General features: G+C 41.5%; 1 protein-coding gene across 1 annotated transcript in view; it reads left to right on the top strand.

Moving 5' to 3' along the window:
• PCSK5 (proprotein convertase subtilisin/kexin type 5) overlaps nt 1–21,875 on the top strand; it is a 215,578-nt gene that overhangs the window by 17,752 nt on the left and 175,951 nt on the right. Inside the window, exon 2 of the mRNA XM_048504377.1 lies at nt 12,716–12,820. Within this exon, the coding sequence (XP_048360334.1) occupies nt 12,716–12,820 (105 nt within the window). The remainder of the gene's footprint in view (nt 1–12,715; nt 12,821–21,875) is intronic.

Raw genomic sequence — 21,875 nt, 5'->3', positions numbered from 1 at the left:
GTTAAAATGTGTATTGATGATGTTATTAAGTGTTCCATGGAAACAGCATGACATTTATAGGCTACTGCATCAATTACCTTGAACACTATGTTCTCTTTTGACATGAATGCAAATGTATATTTACGCTGAAGTAACCGGAGAAGCATTTGACCCAAGTACATCAAATACTTTCTTTCCTTTGAGCCTAATTTCTTGATGTAGATCAGTTTTACTGTTTTGATTTCAGTGATTGTGTTTCTGATTCACACAAGAGTAAGTCAGCATAAATACAAACCAAGATGTTTTGTTGATAAATTATTCATTTTTGCAATGGCAACTGAACAATGTACATATTTTCCTCTTCGTTGCTTTTTTAAAAATTGGAACCCAAAGCTGCTTGTCACATTGCTCTCCTCCCCTTAATTCTTATAACAACAATCTTGAGAATGTAAGTTAGGCTGAGAGATTGTGAATGGGCCCAAAGTCCCCAAGCAGGCTCCCATGGCAGAGCAGAAATTCTGACTTAGTTATTCCAGTTATTTTGATAAGCTTGCTAGGGCTACCTCTGTAGTGGGAGACCTCTCACTGATAAGCTGCATTGCTTGCTGCGCTTAGACCACTTATGGGAGGAAAAAACTCAGCTGGAAGTGATGAAAGTAGTTCTAGGAATAACAGAAACTGTGGTTTTACCATATAATTTCCAGTAATTCCTAAAGCTAGCTTTTATCACTTCTAGGTTGTACCTGGAAATGATGTAGCAACATCCGTGATGTCATACTCCTAGGGCTGCCAGCTCCTGGCTGGGAAATACCTGGAGATTTGGGGGCGTAGCCTGACGAGGATTTTGAAGGGGGGTGGAAGGGGTTTGAAGGGGGTGGAATGTCAATGGGGTATAATGACATAGAGTCTACCTTCCAATGCTGCCATTTTCTCCAATTGAACTGATCTGTGTCACTTGAAGATCAGTTGTAATATGGGAGATCTCAAGCCACCACTAGGGGGCTGGCAAACCACACCCCACATGTACCTACCCCCAGTCTTCCTGCTACTTCCCAGGCCCTGCCCGGCAATATTACTTCTTGAACAGTTCTGCTGTTCCTCCTTTCTCTTTATTGATCATTTTACAGCTTGGCTATTTGTCCTTGAAAGACTCCATGCCATGGCAGTTCCTTTTTGGGTCAAAAGTAGCTGCTGGGAAAATTGGAAGGATCTGCTTCCATTGGAACTATGCACTTGTGGTTTGTAGGATCCAACCCATTAATTTTTCCACAGTTTTCAGTTACAGTGTGTGTATGTTTACCAGGACCTTACACAATGGCCATTTCAATTTTCTCTTGTGTTAAGTTTTTCGTTAACAGTGACACCACTGGAAAGTTTGCTTCAGTTGGTAGTGTGTTTTATTTTATACTATGTAGAATTGTGGTATGCTTAAGCCAGGGCAATTGGCTGTCTGTAGCCACCAGGTAGCTCTGCCAAATTTAAAACTAAGTTTACCCAGATTTTAGCTTATAAGGGAAAAATGTTTCAGTTCTAATATATTGATAATTTTGGCACTATAATGTTATACCTTTGTTTTGGATTTTGTATGTAATTCTGCAGAAGCGATGGGATCAGTATTGTTCTTCTCCTTCTGGACAAAAATATTTGCAACAGTAAATGTGTTAGTTTTATGGTCCCATAGAATAGGTTTTAATATAGCAGACCCCAACAGTTTTCACTCTATAATCTAGTCCACCAAGCCCTCACAAAATAGTCAAGTGTTTTATCCTTCACAGTCCATTCAGACCTGTCATTTATTTTTTACTTCATTCACTATTTATTTATGTATTTTCCATCTGTTTTCATACTACATCTTAAGACATCCATTGAGCAGTACTATATTGTGGAATTAAAATATGAACAAACTACCTTAAACTATACCATACACAACATAGTAAACTAGAATATAATAAATTAGAAACATGGAGGATAATCTAGTACAAGCAGGATAAGTGCCTAGAATAATTGAAGTGGACTTCAATCCTATTCCATTATAAGGGCACTCTCCTGGACAAATTCTTTCATAAAAATGTCCTCCTAAATGTTCTGTTTTGCACATTCTGTGGACTATAGTGTAGGAGTTGCCCAGGCCTGTTCAACAAAGTAGGAAGCACAACAGTGAATACTCAAGAATGGGCAGTTGACAATTTTACTGATTTGTATGATGACTCCTTCAGAAGGCTTGGTTCAGATATATGAAATTGTCACAGTGGATCATAGCAGGAGAGGCAATCCTTAAGATTGTTTTGGTCCAAGCCAATCAAGCATTTTGTAGGTAATAATTAGCATAACGGATTGCTAGTGAATAGAGTAAATGCAGAATACAGCCATATATTGCTGATTGCTGTTTAAACACTGTAGCTTGAGTCAATTGAGGTGGCAAAGGAGAGTTTGTCTAATTGAATAACAATTTTCAAGACTCTTACATAATATTCATCAGGCCAACCATTCCTAAATCAATATATCTGAGTTCGTTTTAAAAACTTAGTTTGCAAGGTCCACTATGTAGAATATTTACCAAGGTTCTGCTTTTTATTTGCATTGGGATAGGGTTGCCAACCAACTTCCTGGAGGTTTGTGGGGAGATGTCTGTGAAGGGTGAATTTGTTCTATCATAGAGTGTGCTCTCCGAAGCTTCCATTTTCTCCAGGAGAGCTGATCTCTAATCAGGTCAATTCCACATAACAAATGTATAACGGGTTGCAATCGTTATAAAGGAACCTGTTTTCTTTTTTCCTGTTCACATGCATGCTATTCAGGCAGCAATTGGGGCCCATGGAAACCATGCGGGTTGCTTTCACGCCTTCACATGGAGACAGTTCTCTTTTAAAAAAAAATTCCTGCAACACATGCATAGCTACAGAGTCATGTAGAAATGAACCTCCACAGCCATGCCGATTGTCCCACGATATCACTGGCTACACCTTTAAAGCTACGCAAATGCAACACACAATTTTTTTAAAAAAAGAATTAAAATGGGCCTCCCTGAAATGGCCAGGCAATGGCAGGTGGATTCTCCCTGACTGCGGACAGTATGGTAGAAGGGATGGAAATGAAGTGCATCCTGTCTGGCCATTTTTCCTGGCAGTGGTTCCAACCCAGGATTTTTCAAAGCATTGCTGGTTTAGTAAGTTTTGAAAAACTCAAGTTGGGGGAAATAAAAAAGGGCAGGCTCATTGGGGTGCGGGGGGGGGGGGGGGGAGCTGTGTTCTGCATCCAGTATATTTGGCCTGTGCTGAATCACCCCTAGAGAGAAGTCCAGGCCTCCACAGAGGCTGGCAACCCTAGATGAGAACACCTTGTCTCTTTAAATGTAGACACGTACAACTCTCACTGTACTGTTGGGAACTGCTTTTCAAGGATTTCCATCAAATGATGGCCTTTAGTGATTGCAAAGAATTTAAATACAATTGCACCGTTCATTACTAAATGGTAACAGGTAAATTGCTATATAAACAAGACTGCTACATAACAAGAAAATATAGAGAAGACCCACAGTTCCAGTTAGTATTCTACAGACTTTCTTTCTTTCTTTCTTTCTTTCTTTCTTTCTTTCTTTCTTTCTTTCTTTCTTTCTTTCTTTCTTTCTTTCTTTCTTTCTTTCTTTCTTTCTTTCTTTCTTTCTTTCTTTCTTTCTTTCTCCTAGAATGTCTTGTAAAAAGGGCTAGAACCATTAATGAAGCATATGAATTCTAGACATGGCAGTTGTGCCTGATTGCTCTTTGGCAAATATTAATCTGCCCTTTGAAAGAGTGTCATTTCTCACTGACATAACATTTGATGTTTAACTCAGTGTGCCATTTCAACATTTTCAAAGTTGAAATGGAATACAGCAAACGAAATCTATGAAGCTAGCTAAAATTCATATTTAGAGTTACTTAGCAATATGTCCTTGTTTAGTATCAGATGCTTTGATTCAAACTGGTAGTGTTGCAATTCAGAGCTACTCTATAGGGCATGATGAAACCTAGGCTTTGCCACTCAAACATGATATTAATATTTACTTCACAGTTCCTTGAAATAACTGTATTTTAACAGTGACAGTAGCAAGGGCAGAATGTAAAACTAGCAGCGAAATAATGAAAAGATGTAGATATAGATTGGCACTAATGCTTTGAAGTTACAAGGGACCAGTACTATAAATTAGTAAAGCTTAATTTGTCTATGTTAAAGATGCAAATTCAGGAAGATTTGGGACAGGAGATTTAGTTGGCTTCAGAATAATGAGTTGAAAGGGAAGAAAGTAACAAATCTGAGAAGAGGAAAAATGATATATATTGATTTCAGACAGCCCACTAAACCCTTGACTACAGGTATCTAGTTTACAGAAATGGTCAATTTAAAGAGTGAAATTCCAGTTTAAACAATAATGACTGTGTTTTGCAATATCTCTAAATTTGCTTAGATTCATCATTAATTACTTAAATAAAAATTCAAATCAGAGAAGACAGATCAAGTGAAAATACATGGTCCGTCTGGGCTTCTCAGTAAATAAGTACTTTACCATAATTATGCAACATGTATCCAGGTAAGGGTAACAGTTCTATACACTATTTACATGGAAGGAAATACCACAGAACAAGTCTTGTTAGCTGTGTAATCTCCTCTATATTCTGTGAGGAATTAAGAGGATTAAAAATAGTAAAACAAAATTGTAAAAATAGTGGTCTAGTCTCTAATAAAGTAAGTAGTGCTCAATTGGTATTGATGGATATAAATATGTCAAAGGAAGCTAAACAAGATATTGTGGAAATGACTGACTCTACTTGGAAGAAAAGTATATTAGGTATTCAGATGTTCTTATTTCTGATATTCTGAAGAAGCTGATCCAACAGAATTTCAAGCCTTTAGTAAAAAAAAAGTGATTAAAAAAACTGATCTAAGTATAATGGATTAGTTAGGAATTAAAAAGTAATTAACTTCTTATTATAAAAAAGTTATGTTTGATGAATTCATTTGGAATAAAAAGAAACTTAGGCTGTTTCTGCATGGCACAATTATATTGGGTTACGATCGGTATCCTACAATACGAATCTATTTTATTCCGGTTTCTCCCTTTGTATGGGTACCCGTTTCTGTGAAGGAGTCAAGTTAAGACCAAGAGGAAATACTCCAATTTCTTTCACACAAGCCCAGCTTTTTTGTTTGTTTGTTTTTACAACGTAGGTACAGCATGCATGCTTGAAAATCCCAGTTGTGTTGCATTCTGATTGGCACTTCCCCCCCTCCCAAAGGCAATGCTTCTGATTGACAGATCCACAGCAACCACAGGAAAACCAAGCAGGACACACACACACACACCTTTTCTCTAGCTTTGGAAAGGAGCCGGTGCAGTGAGCAACATGGCAAGCACATTGTGCTATACAAAGTAAAAACTTTTGACCAATACTGGGCAGAGCACTATGTCACATCCACATTTAAAGGTGTGCAGGAAACCACAGCATGAGACACTCCCCCCCTCCTCCCGATATACCAAATAACATTTGACTGGTCTTTGGGGCTGTCACGGAATGAGAGCATCCTGCTAGGCAGGCACCTGCCCACCCCCCACCCCCATTGGGAATGTGATGTGGGAGCTGCAGGACTGGGCTGGCTTCAGCTCAGCTAGCGAGCGGTGCTTGCTGAGAGTGAGCTGGAACAGGGCGAGCATGATGTAAGGCAGGGAGATCAGGCAGTAGAGTGGGAAAAATAAATCAGTTTTGCTCCCATGGCCTTTGCATGGAAGTGACTCAAGCGGGATTATGGAATAAGATCAACGTTTTAGCAGTTTTTGAAAAACCTGGCATGAGGGAAATAGTGCGGGACAAATCCGCTTTAGGATTGGGAATTGTGCAAACTTCTTGGCCAAATTGGGATGTTTCCCTTGCTTAACCTGGAATATTTGAATGGTGCAGAAATGGCCCTAGAATACCTCGATAAGTAATGCAACAAATCAGGACTAGAGGAGGTCTAGCCGTTCAAAATATAAGAATGGTCTAGCCTTATTTCTGCTGTGGTACCTTAGATGCAGCTAGCTTGGATTATCTCCCCTTCAGCTCTACTGAACTACCTATCCTCCAACTGGCTCTGAATCATATTTGATGGCCTCATGTTTGCCATTGCCAACAAGCCCTAAGTATTATGAGTGCAGAAAGTATCTGGGAGCAAAGCAATGATGGATGTATCTGCAGGGTCTGTAAAGTGCCTTGGAGTCTCTCAGATGGCTCCTGGCCAGCAATCATCTGCTTCATTTCTGCAAGGTCAACCCTGCAAATAAATAATGCCCTCTTCCCATATGATGATAACTAGGCATTTGCAACTAATGATGTGACTGTTGAAATTGTGAAATACATTTAAGTCCTTTGAGGTTTTTGCAACTAATGTAAAAGACTGAGGTTTTAACTTTCCTCCCAAGTTCTCTCTGGCCCTTTCCGCACGGGCCAATAACAGTGCCCTAGGGACGGCAAAAACGCCATCCCTAGGGAGCTGTTTGCATGGGGCGCGAAGTCTCCCCGAGTGAGGTTTTTGGGAAACAGCGGCTTTTAATGGCAGCCGTGCAAGGGCAGCGGCTGGAAGGCGCCATTCCCCCTATCCCAAACGCCTTACCATGTCCTCCGGCCTCTGGTGCGTCGCACAGGCCAGGGGACACGCCCCCCCGTCCTGCAACTTCCAAGCTGTCGCGCGGGGGGCATGTCCCCTGGCCAATGCTCGTAGCGGCCAAGCGCCGGTAGAATTCTACGGCAAACATTTGAAGGATAAGCGCCCAACCTGCATGGAGAGCCTGCGCCCGTCTTCCACCGCATGGCAGCGGGACGGTGCGTTAGGTAATTAGAAGCGGTCCCGGGATGGAAATCAGCGTCATGTATGCCGACCCAACCCCGAAGCGTGGCGCCGGATCAATGGAAAGCTGGCCTCTGTTTCTTATATATTCTGCATATCTATTGACAGTATCCACTTTTGCCATGGGATTTACTGATTTCTTTTTCTATTGCCGCCAGTCTGTCATCTCACATCATGTCACTTCTCCCAGTACAACTCAGGGAAAAAAGCTTCCATTCTTGGTAAAAATTCTGCTTTACCCTCTGAAGTATTTTTCACCTTTATCACTATAATCCTTCTCTTTGGACTTCTGTGGTTATTCCAGAGTCTTCTACCGAAAACATCAAAATAATTCTTTTTCTTTCTTTGGACAACATGATGTCCCTCTTTCTTTGGACAACATGATGTCCCTTCAAAGGCTCCTGCTATTTGAAATGATTCCTTCCTTTTTCCTTGTTTCCACATGTTAGAATTGATTCCCAGCATACTTCTGTGATATCATCAATCTCCCTTCCACTGCTTTCGCAAAACCCATCTTTTAATGAATCCTTTGGCACAACCTCTTAGTCTCCATCACCTACTGAAACTTTAACTGAAGTATATATAACTGTAATGAATGCATATTCTTCCCTGTTTTTATAGATAACCGAGAGTTCAGAAATTTGCATTTCTCTAATGTAGGAAATATATTGGCAACTTTGCTTGTAGAAAATGAGAGTATGTATATTTTAAAATGTTATAAATATGCTAGTTGTATAGTTTTATTATGAAGCTTTGTAACTTGATTTTGTGATGCATTTTACATAGGCCGTTTCTGCACGGCCCCCTCAGCATTACGCCCGGCAGGAGTTCATAATGTCGGCGTGGGGGTAGAGCTTTCTTCGCAAAGCGTCGCGAGCAGGCAACATGAGGAAAACTGACCGGCAGAAGGTGAAGGCGACTCCGCGCGGAACCGCTTCTCTGCTCCCTCCAGCCCCACTTACTGTGTCTTCCTGCAAATTAAGCCTGCGGCGTGCAGCCCGCCCACGCTGCCCTCTCCGACCCCTGGAGGTCGGAGGACAGGTGTGAAAAGAACGGCGAGACCGACAGGCTGACGATGAATGAACCATGACAATCGTCGAAGGCGGAAGGAGAATCATTCTTCAAGCGGTGATTTAAAAGCGCAGCGCCCGCCAGAAGGCGATCCCCTCTAACAACAACCACTTTAAAGGGTTGTTGTTTGAGAACAGCTGTGGCAGCCGCCCGCAAGGGGAAGAAGGCGTCAAAGATAAGCCCTGCTGCGTTTCAGCAGCGGCGCCGCAATCTGCAAACGAGCGACCTGAACCTGGAAACCTTTTTGGCGCCCCAGACATCGTCACTAAAAGCGGCTTACGATGCACGAAAGCGGCCATAGTTAAAGCAGTAAAATAGGTTTAGTATTGATGTGAAAGTTAATACTGCATATATTTCCCCCCACCCCAATTTCAATTCTTCCCTCCAAACATTCCCCAAGAAAAAAATTGTTTTCCCCTCAAAATTTCAATTTTGTTGAAAATTTAACATGTATGGACAAAATGTGGCAGGCCAGTTTTTTGTTGGAGCTGGCTGATGGGGACATATCTTGCCCATTTTGAAGCAGCTACATTGGCTGCTGGTTTCTGAGTTCAATTCAAGGTGCTGCTTATAATCTTTGAAGCCCGTCATGTCTTGGTGTCTATGTATATGAAGGACAATTTCCTTCCATATATTCCCATGTACCAGTTAATGGCATTAGACTGTCACAGGTTGATCCTCTACTTAGGGTGGCATGTTGGCATGGACCAAAGCCTGGGCATTTTCTGTCATGGCTTGCACTTTTTTGAATGGGCTCCCTGAAGAGGTAAGGGAAACTCCTTCTCCGGAGATCTTTAGGAAATTCAGCAAAGCTCGTTATATTTGTCCAAGTTTTTGATTGGGTATGAACAGCAAGCATTTGGGGGGGGGGATATTTGAGAGGTTTTCATTTAATTTGATTTTAATATGTAATGTTTTGATTGTTGCCGGGAAGCTCTGGAACCAGCTGCATTGTCACGTCACCCTAGAAACAGCTACATTGCTGTAAACTCTATGGTAAAACCATAGATTTTCTGATGAAATTTACTTCAATTGAGTGCTTATTTTAGATTTTTTTTCTTGGAGCAGCGGCAGACAATAAGGGGTACCCACAGGAGGTCTCTCTTCATAGAAGTAGGCCTGGCAACCCCAATTAGCATCCTAATTGCTGCACCCAGAGGCATCAGTGGTACCAACTGAAAACTATAAGGTGGCCAGCCATTCACTTAAGCAGTAGGAAACTTGATTAGATTGTGGCTTGTCAATGATGCCTGTAGAAAGGAGAAACTCAGTCATGCTTAGCTATACACCTGCTGCATTGGAAAGCATAGAACTAAGCTTGTTTTCTTGAGATTATATTTCTTTGCATTCTCCTGCCCTTGAGTGCTATGTACTCTATAGGCCAAATAACCTATATTTTAAAAAACCTATATTTTTAAAAAATCATTCTAAGACTAGGTCTAGGTCTAAAGGTCAATTGTACCAGCTTCCTGAAATAGGCTTTTTGCCTCATAATCTGGCAACATCAACTTTAGCCACAAATGTTTAATAAAACTTGAGCCAAATTTATCCATTCCTAAATTCTTCAGATTTGTCTTCTTCCTGACTATACACGTTGCTTCAAGCAGCAGCTCCTCTTCTACTATTTTAATAATTACTTCATGTAAGAAAGCTATTCCCCCAGTTTCTAACACATTCACGCAAAAAGGCTTGTAAGAATGAATGTCTGATCTCCGTCTAGTTTAACCACAAATTGCTTAATTCATCTCTTGTTTCTAGATTAAGGTGACCAGATTTTTACTATCGAAAAGCAGGGAAGCCTTGTGGCATCCATCATGAAGCTTACACTGCCTTTGTGCGAAGCTGGCTCCCCAGTCAGGAAACAGGGAAACGCCCCAGAAGGTACTGCAGCAGCCGCAGTGCCTTCTGGGGAAAGCGCCCTATTCCTATTTCCAGGCAGCGCTCAAAGAGGCGAAACGCATAAAGCGCCCGCCTCAAAGAAGGCAGCGTGCTCCTGCGTACGGCGCCTTTTAAGCTGGGCGCCTTTGCAGCGGCGGCTCCCGGGATCAGGAAACAGGAAGCCCAGAAGGCACTCTTAACGGCGGGCTAGCGCGGGAGAGCGCTCCTCCTCCTGCGCCCCTGCGCTTTTTTCTGCCTTTCGAGCGCTCTGTTTCCCTGACCGGAAGCACCCGCCCATGGTAAAGGCTGAGTGTGCTCCTGCGGCTAACGTCTGGCGATGTCAAAACGCCAGTGCTCGCGATGTCAAAGCCGGCGGGATCTGCGGGATTATCCCAGCGCAAAAACGTGAGTGTCCCGCGAAAATCGGGACGGCTGGTCACCCTATTCTAGATGCTTTATACAGAAGGTCTTCCAATAATAGACTGTGTCCTGGATCACTAGAGTTTAGCAAACCTGTTTTCAGCTTGAAAAATTCCTTTTTCATCTAGCAGTCTTCTATCCAGGCTGTAGTCTTTGTGGTTTAATTCTGTAGCCGAGTTCTGATTGGGGTACAGTTCTTCATATCCTAAATTGAAAGTTCTCAGGTAATACAGACATTGAATGGAGCATAAGCACTATTTATGTTCAGAAATAATTGTTCTGAGCCTAGAATGACCTATTCTGGCCCTTAATTACTATTTGCTTTGCAGTGTTTTAAACTGTGGCTAAGTCATAACAGTGATTTAACTTCAAACTGCAACTGACCAAGTGGGAGCCCTATAGCTTTAGGCAAACATCCAGTGTTAATAGATCTGTGGTGAACTGGTTTGGCAGCTGCTATGGAGCTGTCCTAATAACTCACATCAGAAATGGGTGGCATGAAGACATCATTACTTTATTCATCTTATTTCATGAAATGCTTTTTTTTAGTATGCAGAGAGTGAAGCTTAGAAAATAAGAAATAATTTTATTTTATTATATTATGACTGTGCAGTAACTGTACTAATTAGGGTGGAGTAAAAAGCTCATTAAAATATGGCACTCCTTTGATCTGCACTAATTGGAGTGAGACCTGTACAAGCAGATTAAATTCTGTGCTTTAGCTTAATAACTATAGTATGTGAAAAGTACAATTAGAGTGAATTAATATTGTCTACTTTATTTTTAGAATCAAAACCCATGTAGGAGAGAATCTTGTAAGTCTTTAGTAAGGCAAAAATGCTGGATCATTTCTCATTCCATAAAGAAAAAAAATATTGATTTGGTGATTATAAGAAATCCCATATTGTATATTAATTGAACTGGTAGTACACAGATACATAATCAATATATTTATTTCGAAATCACACCTTGGAGAATATGATTGACAGGGCTGCAAAATGGAGCTAAGGACAGACTGGAGAAATTTCCCTACAAATCTGAAGCAAGATCCCAGATTTCAGAAAAATCTGAAATCTTTAAAAAAAGTAGTGGGATTAAAACTCTCCAAAATAATAGAAATGTTACCTATAGTTTAAAGAACTGGCAACTATGGTGCAGCTTGGCCAGAGTCTTTCTGAAGAGAGGCTGCTAAGGGTAGGGAAGGAAGACAGGTTGAAGATGGGGGGGTGAAGAAGATGGACTGATGGATGGGAAGAAGAAAAGGAAGAAGGTGTAGAGAAGAGGCTATGGGGAAAGGAAACAGGAAATAGTAGGGAAGGAGGATACAGGACAAAATTAGATGCCCTCTGCAAGTCCTTGTGTGCTTGTCACTTATGCTTCTTATGCCAGCAATCATAATGAATTCTATTGACATTAGTAGGTACTTGTGAGATGCAGTATTTATGCAGGTATAAGAATTCTTTCTAACAGGTGCTAGGGTTGCTAGGTAGTATGTAGGCATTGAACACTCTGTAAGCTATAGTCCCCGACAGTAGTGTGTTTTTTTCTGACAAACATCTCCATGGTCTAGAGACTATGCAAACTGTGGAAATGTTAATGATTTCACTTTTGGTTGAAATACATAGTAGAGTTGCATTGAACTGCAGGAGGAGTTAATATGGATGTTTTTATATGACATTTGTAATCTAAGAAAATGGGTAGCTCTGTAAGAAACAAGAAACCACAACCACAGTCTACTACTTAGATAAAATGACACATATGAATCTTATTTCGTATAAATCTTGCTTTACCCTTCTCCAGTTCAATGGTAGTTCAGACTCATCCATCAGTTTCTGAAGTGCAGTTGAGGATTACAGAGATATGACTGATACAGTCATAAAACAGTTTTTAATTTATTATTGGGAAGTTATCTATCTATTTCCTAATTTTTATAAAATGAATAAACACTTCAAGTTATTGAGTCAGTTTTTGGAAGTCACTCCAAAAAGTCCATCATGAGCTTATTCATTGTGAATCTTCTTTGTCTCAGGACAAGGGAGAGAGAGAGCGAGAGAGAGAGAGAGAGAGCGAGAGCACTAATGATATATAAATAGCTGAACATAATACTTTTTTACAGGCTATTTCCTTAAGAACACTAGATGGAATACTTTCTAATAATCATATAGCTATTTGATGATTTTTACACTTGCCTTGAGAAGACAATTTGGTAAGAGTTTGATATGGAATTATTTAAAATGCTGCATATAAATTAAATATTAAAAAGGTGGATATAGACTAAGCAGCTCAGTTATAATCTTTGGTTATGCAGTTACTGCCTCAAGGACATTTCATCCATTTCGTATCATATGTCACCCTTTTGAAAGATGAACACTGGGGTTTCAGTAACATTTCAGAACAGCAGGAAGTTGCATAATTTATAGATCCTTTAAAAATGAAAAACAAACTGTTTTTCATAAATTAAATCTTCCTTTCTCTTTTTTCTCTCTCTATCTTTTTTCTTCCTCTGCAGATTGGGGCATTGAAAGATTACTACCACTTCTACCACAGTAAAACAATTAAAAGGTCAGTTCTCTCGAGCAGAGGTATTCACAGCTTCATTTCAATGGAACCAAAGGTAAGATAATCCTTCTGCCCAATCCTATAAGATGAAAGCATCTGCATTTTTAATTTGAAATTTTATTCCAGGAGATGTTTACCTGGATGGCATCTAAGATTACAAGCAGTGACACAGTATCTGTTTACCGGGCTTCTGCTTCAAATTCGAATAGAATTAAGACTATCATATTATTAATGGCTGTGCTGTTCTAAGAACATCATGACTGTCTTAATTTGTGAGAGCAGGGTATATTTTTAGCAATCTATCATTCCCCCAGAGTAATGATATATTTATTGGGGGTAGGGCAGAACTTCCCCCCCCAGATATATATCATAAGATGATAGTCAGTACTGCTATGCTTCTTCAAGTTGCACAGCTTCTGCAGTCTCAATGTACAAGCCACTTGCTGTCTTCCAAGTTGTTCTGATGATCTGAAGATGCTATTTCATTTGTGGATAGGGTTGACACAAGCACTTAGACTTAAACAGCCAATTGAATGTTCAGAGTCTGAAGGGTTAATTTAGAACTCCTTGGGATTGGCTGTGATAGCTGCACAGCATTATAAAGCCTGAGGACAGGGAGTTCTGTTGGGGAAGCCAGAGTGAACGGTAGCTGTGAAGTAGCTTTGTTCTCTGGAAGTGGAGAGCCAGTTCAGAGTGGGCTGTGCTTCTCTGAATTAAGTGACAGGAAGGGCAGAGTTCAATAAAGGAATCTGTGCCAGAGTTCCCAGAGTTAAACATACCCTGTTTCCCCAAATATAAGACATCCCCTGAAAATAAGACGTAGTAGAGGTTTTGCTGAAGTGTGAAATATAAGGCATCCCCCGAAAGTAAGACGTAGCAAAGTTTTTGTTTGGAAGCATGCCTGACGAACAGAACACAGAAAAGTAAGACATCCCCTGAAAATAAGACATAGCGGATCTTTGGGAGCAAAAATTAATATAAGACACTGTCTTATTTTCGGGGAAACACGGTAACACAATAACACTGAATAACCACACTAGTGGCTTGGGTTTTTTTTCCCTGAAGAGAACCCCATTCAGATATTAAGCAGTGAAACTTCTAAGAGAAGGAGAGTTATATAGAGAGGACTTGAGCTTCCTCAAGGAGAGTGGTCATCCTTCTATGATAAGCACCGTGTGAGAGAGACACTCTGAGGGAGAGTTTGTCTTAGTACATGTGTCCAAGTTAGATTTTTCGAAAAAGGACTAGATAGGCAATCAGAACTCAGTGGCGTTTTCCCTATGGTCAGTATATCCCAGTGTGGGCATGAATTCCACAAGGCTTCCATGCCTAAATCAGTCCCGTCCCGTGAGATTTGCCTTATCCAGCGGCTTTAAAAAAACGATAAAATTGGCAATTCTTTTTTAAAAGCGTGCGCCGATCCTGCACCCATGCAAACACCGCGGGAGATGGGCTGGTTTATTTTTCCAGCGTTGCCACTTGCTCTCCTCGCCCCTTAGCTGCAGCCAATCAGAACGTCAGAAAAAGGGCATCTATGTAAACTACGTAGACTACGTAAACGTTCATGTGGAAAATGAAAATAAAACGGGCTCATGCATAATTCACTGGAGTTCTTCCTCCCGGCCTGAACGCACTGACAGGCAGCCTTGTGAAGGGAGAAACCAGGATAAAAACACCCTGGGCCTAAAGACTATTTAGATGACGACTTAGAAAAAATACACGTGGGCAAACTGAAAGACAAATATGAACTCTTAAACAGAACTGTTCTGTCAGAGATTTTGGAGGGAAAAAATTCCCTCAGGGCACAGGTAGTTGGCAGATGCTTGTGTGTGTGAGAGGCACACCCTTTCTCTTTCTCTCCCTCTCTCTTAGGAAACTAGGGGGTGCATCATTATGTCTGCTTTTTACACCTGAAAAGAAGGTTCTTTAATGGCTTCAATAGTCTTTGTAATGTGTAGAAATTTAACATTCACAATTTCCTGACATTTAGAAGATGGTACTAGAAAAGCTACATCTGGTTAATTTCTTCCTACTGTTTAACTATGTATGTAAGGTACCCATGTGGAAAAAATATAACTTTGAGCATTTTTATGTTTAGGGTATCAGAAGCAGGGTTTTTTTTTTTTACTGCAAATTGCAGTATTTGGACATGTTTGATTATCTTGGTTAAACCCTAATTGTTATTATCTAATTTCATGCAGCATGACTCTAATTTATAAACTTATAATTTCTGTCACTTGTACCTTTCCCACAATGACTCTTTCTTTCTTACTACAAATCATTCCCTATGTTTATCAAAGAGGCTTAGTATACCTATGTCCCAGCCAGGGAAGCAAAAATGAGGTAGGGCACCTTGGTAAGGAGCACTCATGCTGACAGAGGGAGCAAAGCACCCCACAGCTCCGCAGCAGCCAAACTCAGAAATGGGCACTGTTGCAGAGGTACACTGGCATCCAAGAGGACAATGGCTTGGGGGGGGGGGGTTTGTGGGCCAGGTGGCGTAACTCCATTGAGCCCTATAGAGGGATTTACAGGCAGCTGGGTTTTTTCTTTTTCTTTTTGCTGCCTCCGTGCACTGCCTGAAACCCTTTTGGAGGTGGCTCGGGGGTGTGGTAGTAATGCTGTCCCTGTGGATTAGGCCGCTAATGTACTAAATACAATATTTCTCTAATTAATCTAGTCGTTTTAATGACAGTCTATTTGGTTACTGTCACAAAAATAACAATTGCATCATGGCTAATAATACTTTTAAATACATCATTATCTATAAAGTTTTCCTTTATATCACAATCCTCATATTTGCTATGTCAAAACAATGATTCTAGACATGACAGTTATATTGCAAAAATGCAGTGATGTTGCAATGATGTTTCAAGCATATAACAAGAGTGCACTGAATATGCAAAGCCAAGGTGTCATCTTACTTATCACAAGAAAAAAAAACTGAAATATACTTTAAGTTAATTGATCACACCAGGAGAAAAAAATCACATACAAAGAACATGTGCAAGACATTCCAGTTGTTGTAATTGATCATTAGTTCAGTTGCAGTCAGGATTGCATTTTTCTGAAATTTAAACCACAATAAATTGCTATTGTGGGAATGCAGTTATTTTCCCACTTAGTGGAACCAATGTGATTTAGGACAGAGGGGTATATTGTATGTGTTTCTGTGATTCTTTTTGCTGCATAAAGAATAGTAGAAGTATATACAATATACTGTTCTGTCCTAAATCACATTGGTTTGGCCAATGTGTCTGAGAGTTGAAGACCAATTCTGGAAGGGGGAGGGGCTTTTATAGCCTCACCTGGAGTATTATGTACAGTTCTGCAGGCCTCACTTCAAAAAGGATGTGAACAGAATGGAGGAGGTACGGAGGAGAGCATTAAGGATTATCAGACCTGGAGACCAAGTCCTATGAGGAAAGGCTAAGGGACTTGGGAATGTTTAGTCTGGAGAAGAGGAGTATGAGGGGGAACATGATTGCTCTCTTTATGTTTGAAGGGCTGTTGCTAAGAGGAGGGCAAGGAGCTGTTCCTGTTGGTACTAGAGGATAGGAAAACTCACAATAATGGGTTTGAATTATGGACAGAAAGGTTATGACTGGGTAAAAGGATTTTTTTTTTACAATTGGAGTTGTGCAACAGTGGATTAGCTACCTAGGAAGGTAATGAGGTTCCCTCATTGGCAGTCCTTAAGCTGCAACTGGACAAACACTTGTCTGGGATTCTCTAGGCCAGGGGTAGGGAACCTGCGGCTCGAGAGCCGCATGCGGCTCTTCTGCCCTTGCACTGTGGCTCCACGAGTCGAGCCGCCGGCCCCATCCTTGCCCGCCCTGCAGGCAGCAGTGCGGGCGCATCCATGCGCTTCTCAGAATGAGCGGAGTAAAAGGTAAAAAAAACCCCTATATATATATAGCGTTATCTTTATTTTAAATGTCAAAAATTATTTGCGCCTCCAAGTGTTTTCTTTTCCCATGGAAAACGGGTCCAAATGGCTCTTTGAGTGTTAAAGGTTCCCTACCCCTGCTCTAGGCTGACCCTGCATTGAACTGGGTGTTGGACTAGATGGCCTGGATGACCCCTTAAAATTTTATTAGTCTATGCATCACAAAATAAGATCTTAGTGACGTTGGAATAAGTAAAAAATGAAAACAGTATTACTAAAATTCAGCTGCCCATTAACATAGCTGAAATAGAAAGTATATTCTCAGTACAAAGAGTTTTGTAAAAGCATTGCTATCCAGTGCTTGTTTATACAGAATTCTCAGATAACCAGTATCTTCTAGAGGGCAAGCTCTTTCCCCTCAGCCAACATCTGAGTCTTTAAGCAACTTCTGCTTCTCTAATTGGCCAGCTTGACCCTCTGGCTATTTCTGGGCTTCTGATGGTAGCTTTAACAGCTGAGATTATTCTTAGATAGTCCTTCCCCTTCAGCTCTGCCTTGAGCAATCAGGAGTCAGCTTTTTAAGGGTTGTTGTCCAGCTGACTCACTTGTCTATCTATTGTATTGGGAGGCTTTATGGTTTGAGTGGCGAGTCACATCAGGCATGGGGCTATTACTACAGAGTTTGCAACAGGATTTGGTCACTGCATATTCCTCTTGATAAGCTGGAGTGTTCTGCACATTTGATTAATTGGTAGTCCTCTTTCTCCATGAGTGCCAGATGTAAGCAATGACACCTGCAGCACAATTCTGAAAGACTTCTTTACCAGTGCTGCTTCACATGATGGTTTGAATTTCTGCATGTAGAATAACATGTACTGTGCTTTATGAGCTAGAGCCTAGAGTCTCTCCCAAACTTTTTCATTTGAAACTCTGAAAGCCCATTATCCAAAAATAAAGGGGTACACTTGCCGTGATTCAAGAACTTCTGGGCTTGTTGGAAAGGTCTATCTCATTCAAGGCAAAAAGCTGCCTTCAGGAGCAGCAGTGGTGTAGTGGTTAAGAACAGGTGCATTCTAATCTGGAGAATCGGGTTTGATTCCCCACTCAGCCACTTGAGCTGTGGAGGCTTATCTGGAGAACTAGATTAGCCTGTGTACTCCAACACATGCCAACTGGGTGTTCTTGGGTAAGTCACAGTTCTTCAGAGCTCTCTCAGCCCCACCCACCTCACAGGGTTTGTTGTGGGGAGGAAGGGAAAGGAGACTGTAAACCCCTTTGAGTTTCCTTACAGGAGAGAAAGGGGAGTATAAATCCAAACTCTTCTTTTTTGCTCCTGCTGGAGCCAATTAAGTTCCATTCACTTTGTAGGTGTTCAGTTCCAAGGCAGAAGGAGAATACTGGTGGCACTGTTGCAGTGAGTAGCAACTAGTTAAAAATGTGTAATATTTATTTATTTGCATTTCACAGAAAATCTATGACAGTTAAGAAATTCTCCAGAAAATTATCATTTTGTAAACTTTTTTTTAAAAGAGTCACCTTCTATCTTTACATTGCTGTAATAAACAAAACAATCAGTACAATTTTTTGTTAGAACTTTTTTTGGTTGGTTACTAGCAACAATGGATTGCTGATACTAATGAATGTAATTATTCACTAGAAGACTGTAATCTTACCTCATTAAAAAAACCCTTGTGTTTAACTACTTTTGCTTTAATGTTCATTCTTTGTAATTATCCTGATTCCTGGCAGGTGTGTCAAAAACTCAGCCTTCATATTATTAATCTCTTACGCATTTGTTTAAAGAGTATTCCAAAAAATTATTTATTTCTCTCTGCTGAAGTAGTGAGATTCCATTCTACTGACAATCTCTTTGTACATTTCCAGGAAAGAAACAGATCTATCTACATCTTTACAATGATTCATTTCCAATTAGTGTGACAAATAAGTTAGAATGTGCAATGTATTCAATAGGACTGCACTTTGTTGTATTTTTAGTCAAGCTGCTTATAATGAACAGAATTGACTACAAAGATGGGTTATCTGTTTGACATTGGTCAGATACAGTGGACTACATCATGTTGTGGAAAAAATAATGATACCCACTCATCCATTTTATCTTGTTATCAGACCATCTCAGAAACTCTAAACTCCAAACAGCAGCCAGATATCATGTTCCAGCAACTCAAAGTGTTGATATGCATTGTCTGGAAGGCAGTGGCCTAGGACATTGTAATATATTGGCATGGTATTTGTGCAGATACCAACAGGGTTGCCTTTTGAACCTGACAGATGTTGATTTTGTAAATTTAAAGATGTTTCAAGTGCAGTCCTATTGTTTTCGGAATGGCACTCAGGATGCCGATTACCAATGGGACTACCTCAGCTTGTTTGTGCCATAGATGCTGAATCTATCTTCAAATCATGAACACTTGTTGTTTTGTTGTTGTTGTTATGGTTAGATTTCACAGCTGCCAGATCTTTAGCTGGTTGTTGGCCTTTCATTACAATTTGAGCCTCACTCAGAGGCTTGAGAAGTTGTAATGTATTGGCGTAGTATTCGTGTGGATCCCAGCAGGGCTGCCTACTGAATTTGATAGATGTTAATTTTGTTTATTCAAAGATGTTTCAAGTGCTGCCCTAGTGTTTTCGGGATGGCACCCGACGTGCTGATTACCACTGGGATGACCTCAGCTGGTTTGTGCCATAGATGCTGAAGCTCGATTTTCAAATCATGGTACCTAGTGACCTTCTTGTGTTCTTTTTCAGTGCCCCTGTTGTCATCGGGTACTGCTATGTTGATGATGGTCACTTTCTTGTCTTGTATTAATATAATAAGTTTATGATTCTGATGGTGTACCTGATGATGCGTATGGCTTGGGTACTGATGGCCTTGATAGCGTTCCCACCATTTAAGTTGGATTTCAAAATTTTCCTAACCCCATGGGTGTATTCTCTGCTGACTACAGTCTTCACTTGCCTATGAGTGATGTTATCCAGGTCCAAAATGCCCAAGTATTTATAGGCTTCCTTTTGGTTGCACTTGATTAGTTGGTCATCAGGCATTTCTATGCTATCACTCTCAGTGATCTTGCCCTCTTTATCTTCACAATGGCACACTTTTCCTGGCCAATCATCAAAATGTCTGTGCTGAATATTTGGACTGTGTTTACCAGTGACTGGATTTCTGCGTCGAATTTCCTGTAGAGATTGAAATAATCCATGTACAGTAATTGTGAGATTTTCTGAGTTTTTAGCCATTTGATATTCCAACGTCGTTTTCTTTAAAATCACTGTTGGTGGGATCATGGCGATGATAAACAATAAGGGTGATAGTGAATCAACTTGGAAAATTCCTTGCTTGATGTTGACTGTTCCATAGTTTTAATTTCTGACTGTCAGTCCAGTTCTCCACTGTCTCATCACATTTTCGGTGAATACTTGCATGTTTTTGCTAACACCAATTACTACTACTAGGACAGAGGCCCTTCTCCCTACTCCCAAATATGAGCAGAGGCTTGGCTGCAACATCGGTGGGCGAGCCGGCGATCTTGTGAACAAGCGCCGAGAATCCCGCGGTCCGGAGAGGAGGCGGTGGAACCTGGGACATTCCAACAAAGCTGGGGGTTGAAGTCAGTGGCAGAGACCTCCCCCCCCCCATTCCCTGGTTCAACTCGGAACCCGGCTGAGCTTACAGCGGTTGGGCCAGGAGTTCTGCGGCCTGGGACGGCAGTGGGAGAGCTGAACAGGCTGCGTTAAAGGCGTTTAAGGAGATGTATTCCAACTGTTGAGCATTTGAGGCTAGACCTGCCAGGAACAACTATCGGCAGGAATCTCCTAACAGCTATTATAGCCCATACACCATTGACTACTTCACTATTTGAGCCAGAGGTCTGGGAACTGGTGGCAGCTCCCTGTCTGTGCTGTGAACATGATCTAGTTCCCTCTCCTGGCCCCAAGTGGATAATGATGTTGTCCTTGGAGTATCTAACTATTCTTATCTATACCATTCTGCTACATGGCCGCTATATACGTACCATCAATAACCCACTGGTGAGAGCTCTGGGCAATTATATGGCGGAAGCCTTGAACATTATGCGTTCCTTTTTACTGCTTAATCGCTACCTGTAATAGCCACCGGTAATTTTATACGGCTGCTATTTTCACCTGTTAGTTCTTTAGTTAGTTGTCATAATTGTAGTGGGTTAGTATTAGAATAGTGGGTGGTTAATGTTAGTATATTGTAGGATTTTAGGAGAGTGAATTTGCTCAACCATATATTGTAATATAGTACTAATTTGGTTAGATTAGGAATAGGACTGAGTCCACTTGTAGTGGAGGAGTCTAGTAGGTTAGATTAGAAAATGGTGGAGGATGGAGGAGGAAGGGGGGCATCACGGTTGAGGCTGAGGATCCCAGTATTAATGGGATGGGGTAATTATAGTGGTAGGAGGTGGCCATATGATAGACAGTGGGCGAGAAGTGGATGTGCTCGCTCGCTTTCTGACATCCGACCTAACCCTAGGAACGAGGATGGACGGGTTCAGGAATACTCTGCTTCGTCTCTGGTGTTGATCAATGCCAGGTCCATAAACAATAAGACCGCAGTACTCCGGGACTTTCTCGGAGATCTGCACATGGACCTGGCTTGTGTCACCGAAACCTCGGTACGCAAGGGTGAGACCGTTGCCTTAGGTGAGGCTGTGCCACCAGGTTTCGCGTGCCTCCACCAGTCTCGAACTCAGGGCTGGGTGGTGGTGTGGCGATGTTCATCCGTAATTCCATTCCCTTCAGGGCAGTCCCTGTCCCGGAGATCAATGGCATGGAGTGTGTCGGCCTGGAGTGGTTGGCCATGGAGAGGTTGGCAGTCCTTCTGGTGTACCGGCCGCCTAGCACACCAGGGGATGGCCTTCTGCGGCTGCTGGAGGTAGTAGCTGACTGGGCGTTGAGGTTCCCCAGGCTTATTGTCCTGGGTGACTTCAACATCCATGTCGACACCACCTCATGTATGGCACCTGCGGACCTGGTATCATCCATGGCGACACTGGGCTTCTCAATAAATTCTGGTCCCGCTCATGAGGCCGGTCACACGCTGGATTTGGTCTTTGGGTCGGGGGTTAATCTGGTCGTATCCTCTACTGACAGAATGCCATGGTCCTACCATTATGCCCTGAAGCTGCGGCTGGACATGCCACGCTACCCTTGTCTAGGCAACGGGCTGATT

Source organism: Sphaerodactylus townsendi, linkage group LG07 (assembly GCF_021028975.2).
Source record: "Sphaerodactylus townsendi isolate TG3544 linkage group LG07, MPM_Stown_v2.3, whole genome shotgun sequence".
Lineage (NCBI taxonomy): Eukaryota > Metazoa > Chordata > Lepidosauria > Squamata > Sphaerodactylidae > Sphaerodactylus > Sphaerodactylus townsendi.
The sequence above is the reverse complement of the archived record's forward strand: the minus strand, read 5'-3'. Positions and strand labels throughout refer to the sequence as shown.